Below are 19,699 nucleotides of genomic sequence, written 5' to 3'. Positions count from 1 at the left end.
CTGCCCTGCTTTAACAGAAGCCTTTGCGTGTTATCACTGTCTTCCACCTTGTTCGGTGCATGCCTGTAGCAGTGTTTCTCAGTCTGTAGTTTTCAAGCAGTGATGGAAGAGAGGAGAGAGGCCTGTTATACAATCTGTTTGGAAAATCTCACTTTTTTTAATTAGAGGAAATAGGACTAGGAAGGAGCTCCTTTATCATTGAAGTAAATTCATACTGTTTCTAGCAGAGGAATAATGTGCTCTTTTTAAGATGAATCTTAATTTATAAAACTGGTAAATATTTCTAATCTGTGAAACTAATTAGAAGGAACTTCAGAATATCAGATACCTGTATTTTCAGTCACTTTAGGCATGGATGTTCTTGTGCTAGTAGTATTAAGCTTAAATTGTTCTTTTTCTGTACTATTAACTTTCTGCATCTGTAAGCCATATTCATGGGGAGCGACCCGACTCTCTCCTAGCATTTTCTTGATAGCTTGAGTAGCCCAGCTTTTCTACTTTCAGGTCATCCTGATAGCCCTGGTCTGCCTCTGCTTTGTTTCAGTGTTTCTTTCCTGATCACGGATGTCCAGTACTGATGTTCCTCTCAGTGGTGCAATGCGCTATTCCCTTGTCTCCAGGAACAAACATCCTGATGCCATCTTTTCCCTTCTTAGAGCTGCGTAATATGAATTGAGCAGAAACTTTCAGTGGGAAGCAAATGTTCCCAGATATCTCTCTCCTCCGTCATTTCCGAATTATGAGGCTCTATTTTTATTAGTTCTGTAAGATATCATGCGATGATCTGTCCTACCAAAATTAATTCCATTTCTGGTACCCTACCTCTCAAGGTCATCTGATTTTTAACTTTGTTCTGACTTTGTGTCATCCACAAAGTTTATTAATAGCAATTTCTTTTATTGTACTATGTGAATGGCTTAGTATTGCCTGGGTGTATTAGATTTGAAGTCTCTTTTTTTGCTGGCCCTTCTGGTATCAGCAAATTCCTTGAAAAGAAACTGTAGAAATTAAAATACCTGATGGCAAGTACTTGTTCATACATTCGGTGTTTTATATGGGCAGATTTATAACCACTACATAATTATTGGATTTGATTTTTTTGAGTATCAATTTAAAATGGCACTTGCTTGTGCTTAATATAGGTCACCTTGCCCTCATTTAAACTTCAGTTCTGGGATTTAGACAGCAATATGCCACCCTAGCCATCAAAATGAGAACTGGAGTAACATTGTTTTCAGTGTTCATTTAAGCTGTCATTGCTTGAACAACTTCATCAGTGGGATACAGAAGTTAGTCCTTACACACTCCCCTGGGTAAGGCATGATGCAGGGTCATACTTGATGAAAGCATGGCGGGAAAGAGTTGTATGATGGATCAGGTGGTGTTTTGCTTTGTCCCAGCATGAGTCTGTCCACCAGAATATGAAAGTTGTTTGGTTGTCTGTTTAGAAAGTGGTTGCTGTGCAAACCCAATCTAACTGATAAGGGCTATCAAATGCTGCATTAGTGAACACTGCAGAACACTTAACACCTTATTTTAAGTTGTTTGTCACTTGCTCTTTTCATGTTTGTCCTCCCAGCACTCATCTCTTCTGCTTGTCTGTGCTTGTAGAGATGAATGTACTAGGCTTCCTGGCTTTTGTGTATCAAACACTGAATAATTTAATAAAAAACATAATCCAGTATTCACGGAAATCTGACACCAGCTACTGCTTGCTAAGATGCTTCCTTCTACTAAGGACAAAGCAAAGGTTTTCGTGATCCTTCTTATGTTTCTTATTCAGAAAATCTGCTTCATAGTGTAACCTTGCATAGCTGTGGTGACAGAACCACTTGAAGCATACTTCTCCAGAGTGCCTTCTGCGTCCTCACAGGCCACCTCAGCAGAACATATGATTGATGGGCATGCCAGAAACTTATGTTAAGCTTCAAGAAGGTGATGTGTGGGATGTAAATCCTTCATTATTACCTTAGGAGTAGTTGAGTGCAAATAACAGTCAAGACAGTGGATGGTTCTTGTGCTTGAGAGAGACAAAGTTTGTGCAATCAAGAAGGGTTGGTTAGTGCTGTTAAATTAGTCCTGACACCTGGAGCCCCACTGCCTTTTGTGGGGTCGGTGGAGATGACTTGTATGAAGTGCTGTGTGTTGGACAGTATGAAATACTGTGACAGAAACTGCCTGTCCTTGTGGTTAATAGGAGGCTCTACCACATCTGGTCTTAACTGTTTGGGATGATGTTGTCTGAATGATGATGTTGTCTTGGGATGATGATTGGCTGAACACAGCTGGGACAGGGTTAAGGGAAATGGATAACATAAATGATTTGCAGTCAAAAGTACTGTTTAAATTAGACCAGTTGACATTCAGGGAAAACTGTAAAGGATTTGTATGCAGAAATCCTTCTTCAAGCTTAAAAAACAAATTGCAATATTCAGTTTAAATTCAGGTTGAGAACTGCTGATTGAAGGTTGATTTAACTATTTATCCATTTAGCCTGTGAGAGGAAGGAGAGTTGGTACATATGTATTTAGGGAGAGTAGGGATAGAGAATAGAGAATGATGGAATTATCTGTGGATCACTAATGTATGTTGCAGGTACACAGGCATTATGAAGGTGACAGAGACAATAGCTTCATAATCATCCTTTCCAACTATCTTCTGACTGGTTTTAGTATATTAGAGTGTAGAGTTTCCTTGAGAGGAAGCAGAAGTTACTAATATGCATCTACCAACATGGAAAACACACATGTATGCTCAGGACAGATATATGTTGGTTTTTCTTCTCAATTAACTTCCTACTGTAAGACCATCAGTAACTTCTCCCTGAAAGCTTCTTGGGGATTGCTAGCTGGAGCTGGTTGGTAGCTTCTGTGCTTTGTTTTAGGCTGTCATGTCCCATGTGCTGGTAACTAATTCCCATGAAGAAGTGAATATTGAGGTCTTTATAATAAAGCTAATGGTCATAATGTACCATTCATAACACTGAATGGTTTACCTAAGTGGCTAGGTAGGGACAGTATTTCTTACAGATAAACAGGCTTAAAAGTAATAAAACCTACTAGTAGGCCAAAGATGCATGAATTAAAAATGATTTTTGGTCTGTGTGTTTGTAGGAAAAAGCTTAAAGTATTGAAACAAGACTAGTATTCCTTTTGCACAGTGACTTGCAGTGAATTAACTAGTTGTTTTTTTGTTTTTTTTTTTTTTTTTTGCTAAGCAGTTCCTCTGTGGTGCTCTTCCTGCACACAGTAGAAAAAGCTTCATTGTTTTGTGTTCTGAACAACAAGAAACCATGTCTGGAAGAGATACAACTGCCTGATTTCACACCCATACAAAGCAAATGTTGGTGTCATAGGAACTTGCCAGCTGTTTGTTGATACTAACTCCTTTGATCAGCACATGATATACTGTCCTCAGTCATCTGTGGCAAAAGCAGCACATTGCCTGTGTTGGAATATATGATTGTTGAAGAAAAGTACATTAAAATAATTTCCTGCAAGCAAATGCTGAAATGAATGGGACTTGGAACCTAACTATATGAAAGGGCTGTATTGTGCTTATCTTCTTCCTTGCAAGCACGCCCAGTAACTTGCTGTGATGGATAGGGAATTAAAAGTCATCGTTTCTGCTTTCTTCATTTTTAGTGACTTCAGTCCCCAACAGCACAGCCATGTAGTTAATTGAAGTGTATTGAAGGAAATTGCTTGCAGGATCTTCCATGGAGACTTAGGGAAAAATCTTCAAAACCAGACCTGTAGCCAATAGAGAAGGAATTTATATGCATGATTCCCCACACGCCCTCCCTGCCATCAGCCACCTACTTTTTGCTGCAAGACAACTTTAAGGGAGGGGAAAAGAAATCCAAAGGTATCAGTGGTTATACCACCAGGTATAGTAAATGCTGGGGTAGGGAACGCGTGGTGGTGCACTAAGGAAAGCGAGGGCTGGATTTTGGTTGGAAGGGACCACAGTAGGTGATCTGGTCCTTATCAAGAATAGTTAGGTAAAAGAATTAGTAACAACTTCTAGAGAAGAACAGTATTAACTGTTTTAATGACTCATTCTTGAAAACTTGGAGGTGGAAGATAACAAGTCTCAATAAACTCTGTGTTTCCCTACTTCCCTTAATTTTTTTTCTTTTTTTTTCTGTTCATATAACTGCTTACAGTTCAAGTCTGCCTTGGAGATGTTTTCTTTCTAGTTATTTCTTCTGAAAGTGCAAGCATTGAAGCAGTTCAGATTTGTGCAGTGAAGGGCTAGGAAATTACTCTCACAGGAGGTAGAGGCTGTTTTGTGTAGCAGGATGAGAGCCATTTTTTATTTCAGAAAGGTAGAAAACCTCAATATTCCTAACCAGGTAGAATATCCATATTAGGCATTTTCTCCCTGCCATCAGCTTCTTCTAAGCTAGTTGTAATGTGCTGCAAGGACTGTGCCTTCAAAGCAGGGAGTGGAGATTTCAAGTTCCTTTGATTTTTCTCCTTCCTTTGCATTAAATGTTTGAAAGTGTCACTGGAGGAATTACTTTGAAAGGGAGGTACCCTCATGATGTAATTTAATATGAAGCTCAGTTGTGATGCTGAAACTCTAAAGCCTCATCAAAGGGAGTCTTAGAAGTCTAAGACCAGTCCTGGGTGGGAGCAAGAGAATCTCTTTTCCCCTCTATACAGTTGATTTCTACTTGTAATGGTATGACTGCTGTACAAAGAGGATGAAACTTCCTCCGATCATCTGTACTGTGAAGGAGGGAAGAAAAGTGTGTATGAGTGACCTTGTGTGGCTGAGCCTCCACAGCAAGCTGCTGAGTAATAGACGTCTGTGGACGTAACTGGTAGCACAAACTGACACTACTAATTTTTGCTTGAGATCCACGAAGAGAAAAGAGGCTAGGAAGAAGGGGAAAGAAAGAGTAAGGAAGATGAGGGGAATAAACATGTTAATAGCTTAGAAGCTGGCAGATGGTATTTGTTGTATTTAAATACAAAGGTGTTCAATGGTTGCTTTGTGTTTCTGCAGCAACTGCCTGAGCACATCAGTGATAAAAGGCATAGGAGGTGAGGAGTAGGGATCTATTTCTGCAGTATTTATTCAAACAAAAATCCTGCTTATGTGAAGCCTGAAGAATCAAACCACATCTAGAAATATTTTTACCTATGCTTTTTTGGAATATAGTTGAGATTGAAAATTTGTAACTGAAGAGCTCTATGCATGTGGCACACCTGTATAGTGAGATTTATGATATATTATTAGGTTTGTTCAAATTTCTCGGAAAGAGACAAAATAAATAAAAAATCCACACTTGAAGTAGGATGGCTTTTCTCAGATAAAGTTGGTTTTATTGTCAAGACAGTGGAGGAGTGGAGGGCTTTTATTTCAAATATAAATTCAGTAGCAAGCTATGCCCTTGGAAAGATGTAAAATTGTAAGTGTGTTTCAAAAGACAGCTCTTAGCAGGGGAATCTGGAAGGTATATGCTTCTGTATTTTCATAACTGTGGCTTGGTTTGAGACAATTTGGAGGGGCGGAGACCTCAGATGAAAGCCTCCTTCCTCCAATTCAGTACCTCTGGTTCTCTCCAATACAGAGAGACCTAACAAGCCTGGATGTAAGTGAAAAAATAACTCTTTATCAAGAAGAATGCTAAACAATACTGATAAAACTGGGTTAAGCTAACTGGAAAAATTCCCAAGCTTCCCCCTACAGGACCACCTCCCACCACCCTCTGCAAAATGAGATTGCAGTCAGCCTCCCCCTACCTGTTAAAACCTGATAGGAACAGTTTGGATGGTCAACGCTGGAGTGAGGCTGCAGTGCTGGCACAGGCAGTTGGAGCAGGGCTGTGGCTGGAAGGACCCATAAGACACCCGCCAGATCCAGCGACGAGATCTGGTCACTGCAACTCTGATGGTAGTTGTAGTCCTGATCCCCTGAGGTGGTGGTAGAGGCCTGGGTGGTAGGAGTCCCATGGAGCAAGGGAAGGAGACCCTTGACGTCCTCAGTGAAGTCCCTATGGTCTTCTGTTGGGCTCAGGGTAGGTGGGAATGTCTCTGGTGAGTTCTCCTCTTGATGATTAATACTGGATTGCGGGGCATTTCAGGAATCTTTGACACCTTCTAAACACAGATGGATCCATTATGGCCATCAGCAGAGATGAATATCTTCAGGCCATTTGAGTGAATTGTCCTGATGTCTCCCCAAGGGGAATTATCGCAGATGAGTCATTTGTGTAAGGGCACAAATGAGGTGGCACGTGTGCACGCCCTCTGAGTCATCAGCCTTCCAGTCTTTTCACACTGGTGGATACATTCTTCTTCTAGGAGAGTACCACTTATCTTAAGCCCTCCCCAGAGTCTAAATTAATAGACTTATTTGGAGAAAAGAGAAAAAAGGTGGATATGAGAGTCTTTGTGTAACCCAAGACAAGCTGTCTCACTGCAATGTGAACATCTTTGGCTTTAGTGGGAAATTAGTTTCCAGCCAGTGAAATCTGCCATTGCTCAGTTAGCATATGGCAGTTTGGATCTCCCCTGCATCTGTGACTATTGTTTTGATGCCTAATAGCATGCATTGAGTAATCTGTACTCCTGCTGTGGTAGTAGTTACCTGCCCTGGTTAGAAACAAACAGATGGACTGACAAGTGAGTCATTAATCTGTACCATAAACATGTTTTTATCGTATTAAGGTAATGTTATTTGAATAAAGATTTTCTGTTAGTCTGGCTGTAACACTTAGCTAAAATTCATTCATGTCATTAATGTTGTCCAAGAGCTTCAGACAGTTAATTTTGCTCCTCGTGACTGAAAATGTAGATGACTTGTTCCTTGCTGTTTTCTGTTTTTGGTCACCAGTAAGGGACCTAAATTGAAAGGAATTGGGAAGTGTTTCCAAGACTGACCTGCTTTTGATCTTTCTTGAAGTGAATGAGGATGTGTGGTGCTTTCAGCTTGTCTTGAGCCAGGAAAGAATCATGGGTGTCTCATTCTTTCAGCAGAGGCATTCATACGGCACAGCTCTGCTCTGAGAAGGAGATACGTTTCACTTACCAAAGAATAACCCCTCGCATTAGACCTCTGCTTTGGTTCAGAACTTTTGTGATAGCTTTGAGAGGAAACAAATGTGTCACTTAACTCTTTTGCAGTCTTGACAGACAGCTCTCATTTAGTTGCGTGGTACCCTCATGTTACCCCCAGCTCAAGACATGAGTTGCTTGAAGAGAGCTATTGCTTTTAGTTTTCCTTTTTCCATCTCCGTGGAGATAGAGCTCTCCGAGCTTCTTGGCTTTACTGACTCGCTTCAACTTCCTGTGCCCCAGACCAGAAAGATTTCTCCAAATAGAAAGGCTTGATTTATAAATCTTGTGGTCAGACTTACAGTTCCAAGCAAAACAAATACAAAGCCTACAATACAAGCTAGTGCTTGCTAATGGGATAACCAAATGAAATGGATATGATTGTAACTAGGTTACTGCTGAGAAACCACTCTTCAGCTTGTAAAGGTAGCTGTGTTTTAAACAGTCCTCATTAGATGTTCTTCATTACAGCCATTTCATTGCCATGTGCTGTTGAGGTGACTGATGTTTTCAACATTATACTAACTTTTGGCTTTGTATATACTATGTACATTCATTTATTTCTTGTTTTTTATTTCAGAGATGGTGATGTTGCTGGAATGGTGGTCAGGCACCGATTGCACCCTCTACACTGATCCAGAGAGTTACGACAAATATGGGAAGGAGAATGCCATTGTAATCCTTAATCACAACTTCGAAATTGACTTTCTCTGTGGATGGAACTTTTGTGAGAGATTTGGCGTCTTGGGGGTGAGTTTATTTGGCATTTAAAATAAATTACTTCTTCTTGGATGTGGAAAAAAACACCCAAAATAAATTATTTGTGTTTTTGAATGCTAACAGATCTGTGCTTGAATTTCACCCACTGCTGTCCAGAATTATTAGTTATTACTTGGTTTGTGTTTGTGCTAATCTTAGGTTTCTCTAAGGAACTGATATATGTTGATTGTTTTTTCTTTTTTTTTTCTTTTGGTTTAAAAATCTGTTTCAGTCTTGAGTAATATACTATGGTTTTGCTTCCCAGAAACTGTTCCAGGAAGAAGTAGTTTCCATGTGCTCTTATTTGCATATGTGTCTTTACTCAACAAAGCAGTTGATTTCCCTGTTGGGGCAACCAGCTGAGGTTCATCTTAAGCCAGGTTAAGAAAAAAAAAAAAAAGGAAAATGCTACCACAATCAGTTTTCCTCATTGTATTGTCTGTATTGTTATACTGGTACTTGGCTTGGGGCAGTGCAGGGGTAGATGAATATGCAGGGATGGGGAATGTAAGTTGGTTTGACTTTGTGCCTTACATCAGTTTCCAGTATGTGAAGCTTCAGAGCATAGTGTGGCACCGCAGTTAGGAACCATGATGTTGAGGGCAGATGTTTAGGAAAAGGCGTTAGAGGAAAAAGGCAAGTGTCCAGTGAGATGTCTAAGGTGTTCCAACCTCCAGTGCTTTGTGGCTCAGCAACTTTGTGAGCCAATGAGGGTTTATTTTAATGATGTATAATTGTAGACTCCATTAAGTTTCTCTTCAAAGTTTAGGTATCTACCAACCTTACTCAGCTGGTCTCATGTCCACTGCTGCTGAAAAGGGAATCTTGCACTTGCTGCCTCCTGAATCTGTTCTGGTGCTTCTCTGTTCTGTTTTGGCATGTTTCAGATACCCTTTCTCTCTCTTTTCTGCCTTAACTAATCCGATGAAGAAACAAGAGATGCCTGGGGAGGGGGGAGAGGGAGAAGATGAAGACAGCTTAGAGCTGAAGGAGTTGGAACTAGTTGTGCTTGACTGCAGCAGGCAGACAGACAGAATGGCTTTGTTGTAACATCCAGCTGTACCCTGCAACCCTGACAGATAATGGCAGTGCTCTTAACAGTGTCACATGCATGTGTTCAAACTTTCAGCAATTTACAGCCTGAACTTCTATTAAATGAAACCATTAAATGTTGTAAATTTTTGCTTAGTTCTTGTGGTTTAACCATCCAGGCAGCTAAACACCACAGTTGCTTGCTCACTCCCTGCTCCCTGTAGGATGGGGGACAGAATTTGGGGATAAAATCTGTGGGTTGAGATAGAGTTTAATTGGACAGTAAAGGAAGGGACAAAAATAATGACGATGGTAAAAGAGAATATTCAAAACAAATGATGCACAACGGAGTTGTTCACCACCCTCCAGCTGTCAAGCAGCAGCCCCCAGCCAACTTTCCCCCTAATTTATATACTGAGCATGACATTATATGGTATGAAATATTCCTTTGGCTAGTATGGATCAGCTGTCCTGCCTGCATCTCTTCACAGCTTCTTTTGTTCCCCAACCCACTCCCTCACAGAGTGGTGTGAGAAGCTGAAGAGTCCTTGATGTAGTGTAAACACTGCTTAGCAACAACTAAAACATCCAGTTACCAACATTATTCTCATTCTAAATCCAAAACACAGCTACTGGGAAGAAAATTAACTCTATTCCAGTCAAAACCAGGGCATTGTTTTTGTTTATCTGAAAACAGTATTAAACATCCTTAAACATCTCTTGCACCTTCTGTCCCCAAAAGAAAAAAAAAAGTCCCTTTCCCTTTTAGGTTTTAACTGCGATATGAAAACTGCCCCTCCTAGTCTTACTTGCAGCATTCAGTCTGTGCATTTTTCTGCTCCGTCCATTGTGTCTCTTCTCCGGTACTGGCTTTCTCCTTACAGCCAAATTGCCTTAATCTCAACAGGTTTATAAAGCTCTCTCAATGTGGCTTTGTTTTTATCAGCGTTTGTTTAGGGGATTTTTTTGCTGGTTTTGGGGTGTGGAGTAGGAGTCTCTTGCCTGTTGTTTTTAGGTTTGGGAACCTGAGTGTTCTTACTAGGACTCAAATCTTGTACTTGTATGGCATGAGGATATCTGCTTTTGTGAAGGTTTTTTTTATTGTGTCTGGAAGAAGGTTTAGCAAAAAGAACCAAATAAGGTGCTAAGAATTTGAGAAGTGTGCATGGAGATGAGGAAGCAGAAAGAATGACAATTCTAACATTTATTTTACTTTTTCTTTTTTCTTTATGATATTTTTGAAGCACCCGTGGAAAATTCTAGGAGGTGCTAGGTTGACAATGCTGAGTGAGAGCCAGAGACCTGTTCATTTGTAGTGAAGAATGAGAAAACCCCATGAAGAAGCAGTTCTATGCTTGCATTTACTCTTACAAGTTATTGAGATTATCTTGCTAGTTTATGGATGTATAACTGGGGCGTATCAAACCTTACATGATTTTTTTCATTGTTGGAAAATTGAAGAAGGAAGCAAACTTCATGAAAACTAGAAGCAACAGGGGTTTCAGGAAAACCTGCATTGGGCTCAAACAGTCAATCACATCTGTATTCAAGTTGTGGGTTTTTTTGTGAAGGGTTCTTTGGGTTTTGTTTTCATTCCTTGGCACTCATCGGCCACATTTCCACCTCTCTGTGCTGCCAGAGCTCAGTGTTGTGTCCAGGAGGAGGGGTATGTAGGGGGCTTTGATGCCAAGTCAGCATCATGCTGCCATGGGCAGCATAGATGTCCAGGGATGGCTGAATCCTGCCTCCATGTGACACAGAGGTGGCTGCAACAAGCTGTAAGGGAAGGAGGAGCTGGGCTGCCAGCTTGGCTTTCTGTAGAGTTGGAAACAGCATAGCCCAACAGGACACAGCTTTGTCCACACCAGTGTTTCCTAATAAGAGACAGGGCTGTTACTGTGATCCTGAGCCAGGGTGACTGTGATGGTTGTGTTGTGAATGTTCTGCTTTTCTACCCCATGCTGGTGTGGTGGCTGGGGGGGGGGGGAGATGCTAACTCTGGTGTCTGTGTTTTGCTCTGTTCCGTAAATAGAAGCATGGACTTGGTGACAGGTCTCTCTCCGCTGTGCCCTTCCCATTTCCTGCCTGTGACATTACAGTCCTCAGATTTATCTTAGTGGTGGACAACCTAGATTACTGTACCACTATTTAAACACATTAAAAACATTTAGTTTCTTCCAAGTGTGGTTCTAACCATCCCACTGAAAACTGACCCACTGTACATCAGAAACAAAACTCAGGAAAGAGGCATATTCTGAGGAGGGAGGTGTTAGTCAGGATTTATACCAAAAGCACTTTAATATGCTCCCTGCCTGGATTGACTGCTTCACTGCTTGACCTGATTAAGCAGCGATAAATAGCTTTTCTAGTAATTTAATAACGCTTTTTCTGTGATGAAGACATTAATATTGGCAAAAACTGCCTGTGCTTTAAGGCTAAACGTGCTGGTTTATCTGTTTATCTTGTGGTGTCTCTGGTGTTTCAGGTTGTTAATGTTAGTGTTTCTGTCTCAGCAAAACATAAACATTATTCTGAGGGGCTCATGTTGCATCAAAATGTTTGCATGTCCAAAAGAGGCCATATTTCTCCTTAAAAAATCACTAAGCACATATAATAAATTTTAACCTTAACTATCTGTTCTTTATGTCAGGAAATGCAAATTTTATTTGTGTATTTTGAATCGTGCTGTTGGAAAAACTAATCATGGCCTTAAATATAGATGTGAGGAGAGACTTTTGTAGGTTACTGTATGGGACTGATAGGTGTGTGAGCACAGTAGTTTGTGCATTTTAAAGTATTAATAGATTTTAAACTAGATATGAAGGGGGAAGGGGATAGGGCTGAGAGTCGCTGCTGGTGTTTGAGAGGTGGTGTGCTAGTGAGGTTCTTTGGTCTGATAGGTCTGTGGGGGTAGGGCATGGAGATCCATGCAGCAGCAAAAGCCAAAATTTGTTGATATGTAAGAAACCGTGGAAGTGCCTGAGAATGGTCACATTGGAATTCTCCCCCAGAAAAAGTGCCGGGATCAATAGCCCAGCTGAAGTGCATCTACAGCAATGCACATGGCACAGGCAACAAACAAGGAGTTGGAAGCCATAGTGCGGCTTGAAAACTGTGACACTGTTGCACTCACGGAAACACAGTGGGATGACTTGCACAAGTGGAATGCTGTGGTGGATGGCTATCAGGTCTTCAGAAGGAATAGGCAAGGAAGGAGAGGTGGTAGGATAACCCTGTATGTTAGGGAGTGTTTTAACTGTCTAGAACTGGACAATGGTGATGAAAGGGTCATGTGTTTCTGGGTAAGGAGCAGAGGAAAGCCAGCAAGGCAGATATCCTGTTGGGAGTCTGTTACAGACCACCCAACCTGTGAAGAAGAGGCAGAAGAAATGTTTTATAAGCAGCTGAGAGAAGTCGTAAGAAGTCGGTAGCCTTTGTTCTTCTGGGAGACTTCAACTTACCAGATGTCTGCTGGAAATACAACACAGCAGAGAGAAAGCAGTCTAGGAGGTTCCTAGAGTATGTGAAATACAACTTCCTAATGGAGCTGGTGAAAGAGTCCACTAGGGAAGAGGCCCTGCTGGAGCAACTGATTGTGGTGTGGACAGGTTCAGTCTTTGCTGGGTAACAAATTGGCTGGACGACTGGGCTCACGGAGTGGTGGTGAATGGAATTAAGTCCAGCTGGCAGCAGATCACTAGTGGTGTTCCCCAGGGCTCAATTTTGGCACCAGTCCTGCTTAGTATCTTTCTCCAAGATCTGGATGAGAGGATCAAGCAAATCCTCGGCCAGTTTGCAGACAGTGCCAAGATGGCTGGGAATGGTGATCTCCTGGAGGGTAGGAAGGCTCTGCAGAGGGATCTGGACAGGCTAGATCACTGGGCCAAGGCCAACTGTATGGGATTCAGTAGGACCAAGTGACAAGTTCTGCCCTTGGGTCACAACAACCCCATGCAGCACTACAGGCAGTAGGGAGAGTGGCTGGAAAGCTGCCCTGCAAAAAAGGACTTGAGGGTGCTGGTTGCCAGTGGCAGAACATGAGCCAGCAGTGTGCCCAGGTGGCCAAGAAGGCCAGTAGCATCCTGGCTTGAATCGAAAATAGTGTCACCAGCAGGACCAGGAAGTGATTGTTGTCCTGTACTCAGCACTGATGAGACTGCACCTCAGTACTATATCCAGGGAGGGACTAAAGAAACGTATCTTTCCATCTCGATGCCCCAGGAGTATAAGATGAACGAGTGCTGTATTTCAAAAATAGAGCAGCGGGAATCATCAAGAGTATATCAGTGCTGAGGGTAGCCTGGAGAGCAGAGAACTTATGAGGCAAATTGCTGCTGCTAATGGTTTGCAGCTACAGTAAACTTGTTTTGAAACTGTGGAACAAATTCTTTGGACACTCTCAGCTTGCGCAGTTATTTCTTGCTGTTTGTTGTGCTCTTGATCAAGAGGTGTTGAATAACCGAGGCTGGGCATACAGAATCAAGATTTTCTTTCTTTGACAGCATAGCTGGGCAAATGCTTTTAAAATAAGCTTGTAAAAATACTTTTTTGTCATGTTGCTACAGTCATTCACATAGTGGAACTTCATACGTATTTCCATCTGAACAAACTTGGCCAAAATAAATTAACCTGCTTTAAAATTTTAATACTGTAGATAAGTTGTCCCTGTCCAGCAGTAATTTCATTACATATCTGTTTAAATTACACAGTTCTGAAGTACTGAAAATGCTTGACTTACTTCAAGAAGGCAGCTTACATGGAATAAATCCGCACTTTTTAATGCATTTTATTCTGTTGAACAAGCTGAATTTGAAGGTTAGAGGTAACTCGTATATTTTACCAAACGGTAAAGAAGAGGTTAGTGCTGAAGTCAACCAGAGTTGCATTTTTTCCCTCAGGTATTTACACAGGAGCTGTGCACAGGTAAATGTCTGAAACAGAACAGACTGTAGCTCCAGTTATTGTAAAAGAGATGGTAACTCCTGAGGGGAGGCCTAATGTATTCCTCCCACTCGAGAGCAATCTTGCCAGTATAATGCGCTGAGGAATTTCCTTTTTCTAGTTAGTTCTGTCATTAGTCTTCTTTCTACTCCTAAGAGAGATGGGTGCACAATACAGTGTGAGGTGACTTAGGTTCCTTTTATGTGTATCTAAGGAGTCGTACTCACACGTGTCTAGAAGAGCACTTTTAAATTTTAAAAATGCATTGGCAGAGTAAATGAATAAGAACATACCCTGGGGAAGAATTCAGACATCTGTTCTGCTTTTGTGGTTATACCTCTGCCACGTAACACCTTAGCTTACAGTATCGTTTCTTGATTCCACGGGGGGAGAGGGGAGAAAAAAGCAGTAGCAACTTCTCCCGTGTGCCTCCTGTGTAACTTGTACACTTCTTAAAATATGCAAAACATTAAATAGGTATGGTGAAATACTTAGTTAGCTTTTTGGACTAGAATTCCTGCATTTTAAAATGTGGGAGGGCGGGCTATTGGATTCTTTCTGACTGTGCTCTGGAGGCCTGGCACATTCTATACAGAGCACACCTAGGTTAGTTTATGGTATTCCTTATGATACTGAGTACTTATTCTACATAAACTTGAAGAGCATATTGGGGTTTTTTCTCGCTGTTGGCCTCATGTAGTGGCTTGTGCGGGGTTGTGGCTGAGGCAGACAGTAGTTCCCAAAGGTTTTAGTCCTCCCTGCTCCACTAAAAACAGTTCACATCTCTTGGGGTTTCTTGAGCAAAACCTTGTCTTGGCTGTCTTCCTCAGACATTTACGGTGGAGAGAAGCAGAAGAGCATGTGAATTGGTCTTGGTTCTTATGAATGGAAGCTATACTGTGCATGACCTACAACAAAAACACTGTTTGGAGGCATTTAAAGCTGTATGCTAGAACTATCTACATTTATTTTGAAAATAAGAAAATTACTTGTATTAAGAGTAACTGAGAAAAGGAAAAACAATAGCGTAGGAAACAAAACAGAGCTAAGGAGTGTTGTAGTAACCTGTTTCTCTGTGCCCAGTTTGGGGAGCTGGAAGAGAAGGCTGAGCTCAGTGTTGCTGCTGCCCTGTAGTACGGACTAAGGTAAAACATGGCTTGAAATTGAAATGACTAAAACTGTGCTGAATACTACAACTGCTCCTCGCGGGAGAGCTGGGTTTGGAGCCCTGATCTGAGCCTATCACTGAAATATAGAAAGTCTCAAATGCTCAAGAAGGAGCACTTCGTTGCAGAGCATTAAATCATTTGACAGAAATGGTTCCTGCATGCTTAGAAGTGGAATTGTCTGCAGTTTTCTATTCTGCTTCTATGTGACAATTGCTTGCGAAGCTGTGTGATGTGCACTTGCCTTCCAGTCTTATGAGCTTTTAGATAGCTTAATTATTTAAGGTATTCTCCTTCCGAAGGAAGGAGAGCAGATGAAAGAAATGAGCTGAGATAAAGAATCAGGTCAGGTCTCTTCCCCTAGCAACCAAACGAACAACAGTGACCAAAAAAAATGAAAAGTAAATATTTTCTCTTGATGGTAACTTCTACCAAGAAGTAATTTCTTGTAGTCAAATGCCATGTCCTGGAATCCATCTGCAGAGCATTTTGATGGGCTAACTTATAATGATGTCGTGGTTAGAAACTGGGCTGTAATTACTCCATTTGCCCTCTAGGGAAATGCCACTGTTTTTCAGGAGGTACTGAAGCAACAATTTCTTCATACACACAGCACATATATGTGCCATTTTGTTAATTAAATAACCAAATGAAACATGGGACAGCTCACCAAGGCTGGCTGGCTTGGAAAACAGGAAAGGAGCAACTGGAATCAGTTTTCCTGCCTAAAGGGATGTCAGTCTGAGATTATAACAGAGTTAAATTCTGGAGGAAGATTTGACTTTCTGAACTTGTTGAATGCTTGATAAATCATAGACTTCCTGTGGAGTGTCTGGACCAATCACTTCAGTGTCTGTCACACCTGTGAGACAGAAAAAGTGCCTTTTGTTTTTTTCCTACTCCAGAAGCATACTTTGAAGAGAAATTCACTACTGTATGTATTTCTGCCCTTTCATGAACAAACCTGAACACAAATCAAGTAGTCTTATTCTTCCATTGGTAAACCATGTGTGCAAGCGTCAGCATGTTGTACAGCAATGGCTCTGTGACTCTGCTTGAGTTACCACTATCCAGGGTCTACCTGAATTAAGAATTTCTGTTGATATGATTTGGGTCTTTTGCATGGATCTCAGTGTTTGAAGGAATTTGGCTTCTGTTTTGTTTCAGCATTTGGGTAGGATAGACAAACACATCCACGTATATGTTTAATTCTGGAAGTCTTCCATGCAGATACCTGATACTACATTTGACTATTCTGTCAAATGAGAAAAATTTATTTTTCTTTGTTTTTGTTTTTACACTGGTGTTAAAACTGGAACTGGTCAATAGGAACCAAGATATGAGTGTCTAACTGTGCATGTATCAGACCCACAGTGAACTTTTAAGTGGTTTAACTCTGTTCTACTGGCTTTAATTCTGTCTTGCAGAGTTCCAAAGTGCTCGCAAAGAAGGAGCTCTCCTACATGCCTATCATTGGCTGGATGTGGTATTTCCTAGAGATAGTCTTCTGCAAGCGCAAGTGGGAGGAAGATCGGAAAACAGTCATACAGAAGTTGCTGAGTCTCCGGGACTACCCTGAAAACTTTTGGGTGAGTGATGACTAACGAGTGGGGTGTGAGGTGCTGTAGTGCTTGGCAGGATTGAAGGGCACAGATGATATGTGATATTCACCAGGTTGCTTCTGAGAACTTTGGTTCATGAACTTCCTGGCAGTATCAGGAGAGTATTCTCGAAGAATTGAATTTTCTCTGGAATTTCCCGCGTAATAGTCTGTCTTGCCTGTTTTCTTCCTCTGTAGTATGGAGCCCTATAGATGTCACTGCAAAAATACCTGCACTGTGATTCATTCAGTAAATCTTGTGGTCCTCTAAATACAGGAGCCTGGATAGGGGTAGATGTCAGAGTTCATGGCAGTGTAACAGATGCATGTGATGATGTTGTTTTGAAACACATCGGCTGTATTCTTTACCTAAGATCCCCTCTTGCCTTAGATTGCAGAGTTCCTACTAGTGTTTTCCCCTTCCGTGTGATTTTGCCTTTCCTGTGAACGTGCTTGGTCAGACGTGGCCCAGTAGAAGTGGAAGCCACAGATAAGTATCTGGTCAGAGACATGGCCCACTGGGGCCATGGACTGTGTTACAGGGAGAGAGGATTGGTGTCACTTTTCAGTAACAGGAAAGTGTTACTTTTTGCATTACTGTAATTTTTTAGTATTGACCCTATTTGGTGTTTCCTGCTTTGAGAATGAAAAGTCTTTGAATTTTTTCTCTTAGTAATCAGAAAAATCATAGTTTTCATGAGCTAGTGATGACAAGAGAGCAATTCAGTTAAAGAAATGGTATATTAAGCAGCCTCACCAGAGCCTACAGAACCTATTGCTTACGAAGCACTTTCTTTATTAAGATGTACGATGTCTCATTCTCTGAAACAAACTTTTTTTTTTTTTAATTGTCATTGATTTAAACAAGTGCTAAGCTGTGCTTCAATAATGTTTAAATGACTTCCAGGCAGAGGACTGTGTAGTAGAATGCCCATTCTTGGATTTTAGTTTGTTTCTCTCACGGAGGTTTGCCTGTTCTCTGTGACTTTTAAAAGGTGTTGAATGCCTTTCTATGCACCTAGACAGTTCAACTCTAATCAGTGAGCACAAGCCACCACTATCCTGTAGATACTGCTGTAGAGAGATTACTAAGAAGGAGCTGTACCTCCATACAGGAGATAGTTGCTGATGTACACCTGGGGTTATTACGTGTGGAGTGTTAATTTGCCTTTGTATGATGACGTGTCAAAAGGCACATCAATAGCTCCTTGGAAGGTAGACAGGCAAAGCATGGGAAGTGAACTAGAAAGATTTTCTCATCAGTTTCTGTATGTTTCGTCTAGCTGTTTAACATTATGCTTGTGATACATGAGAAAAAGTGCTCTTGGATGAGCTAGAGCTGAAGCTGTCTACTTGGCTAGTTTTCTTCAACCTCTGTCTTTGTTGGCTTTGTTTTTGCTATGGGTTATGAGGACTTAGCTTGTGTGATTTGGCAATGCTCTCTGATGTGTTAGTTTGCATTCAGGCTTGGCAGAAAGCAGATAAGCAAGTGATAAATCTCCAAAGATCTGTGTGCTCTCCCCTGCCTGCCAGTGGCAAGATTGTAATTGTTCATGTCTGAGCACTTCCACTGTATAGTTCTTAAGGGCATGGGGCTTTCAGTTGTCCTGCATCTGCTGCCTTACACCTATTGCCAGCTCTGTCCTTGGCATCAGAGTTGCTGTGTGTAATTGTCAGTGTCCTGGTGCCGTAAGTGAAAGACAGGGGTTTGGAGTCAGGGGGTGCAAGCTGGGCACTGAAGCATTTCCTAGAAATGTCTTTAGTTTAGACACTTACCAAGATTTAGATACCATGACACCTGAACACTTCACCAGCAGTGAAACATTTGCAACAGGAGTATATTTTGAGTGTAGAGACTGAGTGACTCATTTAGAGAAATCAAGTAATTCTGATAGCAAGTAGCAGAGCAGATGTTTAAGCCTAAAGGCTGAAGTTCAAACACAGGATGGCAAGTTGGATGAGTGTTTGGTTTTGACTTTTTTGTTGTTTGTTTGTGTGTTTGTTTCGAATTTTTTGCTTCTGTCAAATAAATTACCTAAATGTGTGTGTGGCTACAACTGTTCCTGCTAGCAGTGTTAACTTGGGCTGTGCTGGTGGGCATTGAAGACACCTCTGCTCAGTCAGATGTAGAAGACCTGAGCTTCTGTCTAACTGGAGTTCTCTCTTGTTTTTAGTTCCTGATTCATTGCGAGGGCACAAGGTTCACAGAACAGAAGCACCAGATTAGCATGCAGGTAGCCGAAGCCAAAGGTCTGCCCAAGCTCAAGTATCACCTACTGCCACGAACGAAAGGATTTGCTGTCACCGTGCAGTGTTTGAGAAATGTAGGTAAGGAAAGTCACAGGGAGCAATGCTAAATGGTTATTTCACCTATCTGCTGTCAGTTTGCCATGCTTTTCTTTTTCCTCTAGGGTGGGTCCTAGCAGAAAAGCCCTGGGATCCTTTCTGACTTTTTTTCCACTACCCTATGATTTTACTAATAAATTCCTGGAGCAACTTGGATTTTTTTTATTATTATGATTATTTTTGGTATTTTTCTGTTACTGTTACTCTGTATTGGGAAATCTCAAGTTGTGTGTTTTGTACCTATTGCCAAAGAATAGTATTTCTTAGTATTCACTAAGCTATTCTATTCTAAATGAAGCAAATGCATCAGTGGAGAATCTGAGGCAATGTGTTGTAAAATATTTTCTTGTGGTAAATACCTGCCTCAAATGACATAGTTTTTAAATTTAAAAAAAAAATATTCTGCTTTAAATTCCTGTATAGATTTGCTCTTTAGAGTTTCTTTGTGGAGCTGAGGAAGGGGAGTAGACCTTGACTGAAGATACATGTAGCTGAAATTTTTAAACAAATTATTTCTGCATTACAGAACATGAGTAAGTTTTTCTTTGTTAATGTTGTTCTTAACTCCCTACCCCCCTAGTTATGTCTGGTTACTTGCATTTGCCAACTTTAAGATGACATCAGTAAGAATATTGCACACATTGCCTTTGAAGTGATTTTTTTTTTTTGACTAATACTATCTATCAGAGTTTTCTGCTGTGGACTTCATGGGCAAAGGAAAGACAGTGCTAAGTAGCCACAGTGTTACAGTATTTTTGGGGGTTGGTAGAGTTTTATGTATTGTT

General features: G+C 41.1%; 1 protein-coding gene across 1 annotated transcript in view; it reads left to right on the top strand.

Moving 5' to 3' along the window:
* Window positions 1-19,699, top strand: part of AGPAT4 (1-acylglycerol-3-phosphate O-acyltransferase 4) — a 72,760-nt gene that overhangs the window by 31,987 nt on the left and 21,074 nt on the right. The window contains exons 3-5 of the mRNA XM_027880021.1: window positions 7,651-7,820; window positions 16,396-16,557; window positions 18,743-18,896. Coding sequence (XP_027735822.1) covers window positions 7,651-7,820; window positions 16,396-16,557; window positions 18,743-18,896 — 486 coding nt within the window. The remainder of the gene's footprint in view (window positions 1-7,650; window positions 7,821-16,395; window positions 16,558-18,742; window positions 18,897-19,699) is intronic.

Source organism: Empidonax traillii, unplaced genomic scaffold (genome assembly GCF_003031625.1).
Source record: "Empidonax traillii isolate 1590-97213 ecotype Southwest subspecies unplaced genomic scaffold, ASM303162v1 scaffold63:size2014119, whole genome shotgun sequence".
NCBI classification, from domain to species: Eukaryota; Metazoa; Chordata; class Aves; order Passeriformes; family Tyrannidae; genus Empidonax; species Empidonax traillii.
The sequence above is the reverse complement of the archived record's forward strand: the minus strand, read 5'-3'. Positions and strand labels throughout refer to the sequence as shown.